Here is a 1,647-nt window from a genome sequence, read left to right as displayed (position 1 = left end):
ATCTAAACAAGAACAACCGTCTCAGTAACGGGTCCAATAAATAAAATGACTAACAGATTGGATTAGTTTAGAAAACTGTATGTTATTTATATTCCTGTAGCATAAAATCAATCAATCAATCAATGGACATGGAAAAACACAGATATTACAGTAAACAAACAATTCTGAAAATCTCCCTGCAAAAGAGCATGCTGGGAAATATTATATATGGTTCTATGTAGAACCCTTCTTGACTTCCAAAGAACTCTTAGGATGTTAAAGGTTCTAGGTAGAACCCTTTGCCTTACAAAAGAACCCTTGTCTTCCAAAAATTCTTGGTAGAACCCTATCCCTCCGTAAAGAACCCTTTTAGAACCCTTTTGTCTGAGATTGTACCTGTGAAGCTTCTTGTCATTGACGTGGAGCATGTGTGGTCTCCGAGGCAACCCGCCAGTCATGGGGGCCTCCATGCAGCGTCTCAGCAGTCCTACCATCTTCTGGATTGTCTCCAGGGCCCCCTTCCCATCTCCACCGGCTGCCTCGCCCCCACCCAGCGACCCCGCCCAGCCACCGGCCAGCACGTCAAAGCCCAGGGGCAGGCCAGAGGCATCAGTCACCATCAGGACACTCTCTCCATCACTACTCACTACAGAGGGAGGGAGAGAAGAGGGGAGGAAGGGTGGGCGAGACAGACAGACAAAGAAAAAGTTGGTTAGATTGGGGCAATTCTATGGTAATGAATTGAGCTGAGAATCAGATGTTTTCTTTCTTGTTTGTTTGGCATAGGCCTAAAGAGTCTCAGCGTAATTCTGTTATCGTGGAATTGACCGTAGGTATGGCGTTTTGGTATTATGGTATGATAGCTTTTTGGATAACAGCTTCAAGAATAAAATACTCTGTGTGCTACAGTAGATCATGCAGGCTATGCCTAAAGGATTTTTACTCACTAAGCTCTGAGGGGTCCACTCCAGCCTGTTCTAGCCGTGGAATAACTGCAGGGGGCGGTGCAGCGTAATCCAGCAGGTGCAGTATCCAGTATGGTGAGCGGTCCATGTGGTATCGGGGAAAATCGTACCCCCAGAAATCACTGTGTGGTTCTTTGCGCCCCCTGCGGGTGGTCTGGAAGCAGCGATACCAATGAGCCATGGCCTCCGAGAACTCAATTATCCGGTCACGGTAACCTGACACTAACTCCATCTGAAAATGAGCAAGACGTAGGCCGGTCAAAAAGACTCGGAGAGAGGAGAGGTAGACCGAAAGAGCACTAGGTATAATATGGAGGAAATGTAAAGGACGTTGTCAACCATAGACAAACGCTACAGATGGTGGAATAATATGTATGTTTTCACTATCATTCTAACCTATTAATCAACTTCCATCAATATAATTTACCATACCTTGAAGTAGGGCTATATTTTTCGCTTAAATCTGGGTTTTCTTTGGTTGGAAAAGGCCTTCTGTCACTTGTAGCCTTGGTTGCTTTGAGGAATTCGAAAAATGAAAATAAACATGCGACAAAATATGTTGTTTTTCGAAAGCAAAGGAGTCAATGTTTTACGCGATGAGGATTCCAAAAAAGAACACAATTTGTCCCGCAAAAAATGGAAAGTTTATTTTTATTTCTCTTTCCGACAGCAAACATTTTAATGATCGAACAATCCATTTGAT

General features: G+C 43.9%; 1 protein-coding gene across 2 annotated transcripts in view; it reads right to left on the bottom strand.

Annotated features, from left to right (window-relative positions):
• The window catches only part of LOC106608518 (zinc finger MYND domain-containing protein 15), an 11,315-nt gene extending 9,668 nt beyond the window's left edge, over positions 1-1,647 (bottom strand). Inside the window, exons 1-3 of one of the 2 annotated variants that reach the window (XM_014206468.2) lie at positions 1,377-1,647; positions 927-1,176; positions 376-625 (exon numbers count right to left, since the gene is read on the bottom strand). In XM_014206468.2, coding sequence (XP_014061943.1) covers positions 376-625; positions 927-1,176 — 500 coding nt within the window. In that variant the 5' untranslated portion in view covers positions 1,377-1,647. The remainder of the gene's footprint in view (positions 1-375; positions 626-926; positions 1,177-1,376) is intronic. The other variant, XM_014206469.2, reaches the window with a different exon arrangement.

Source organism: Salmo salar, chromosome ssa07 (assembly GCF_905237065.1).
Source record: "Salmo salar chromosome ssa07, Ssal_v3.1, whole genome shotgun sequence".
NCBI classification, from domain to species: domain Eukaryota; kingdom Metazoa; phylum Chordata; class Actinopteri; order Salmoniformes; family Salmonidae; genus Salmo; species Salmo salar.
This window is presented reverse-complemented; position numbering and strand designations above follow the sequence as displayed.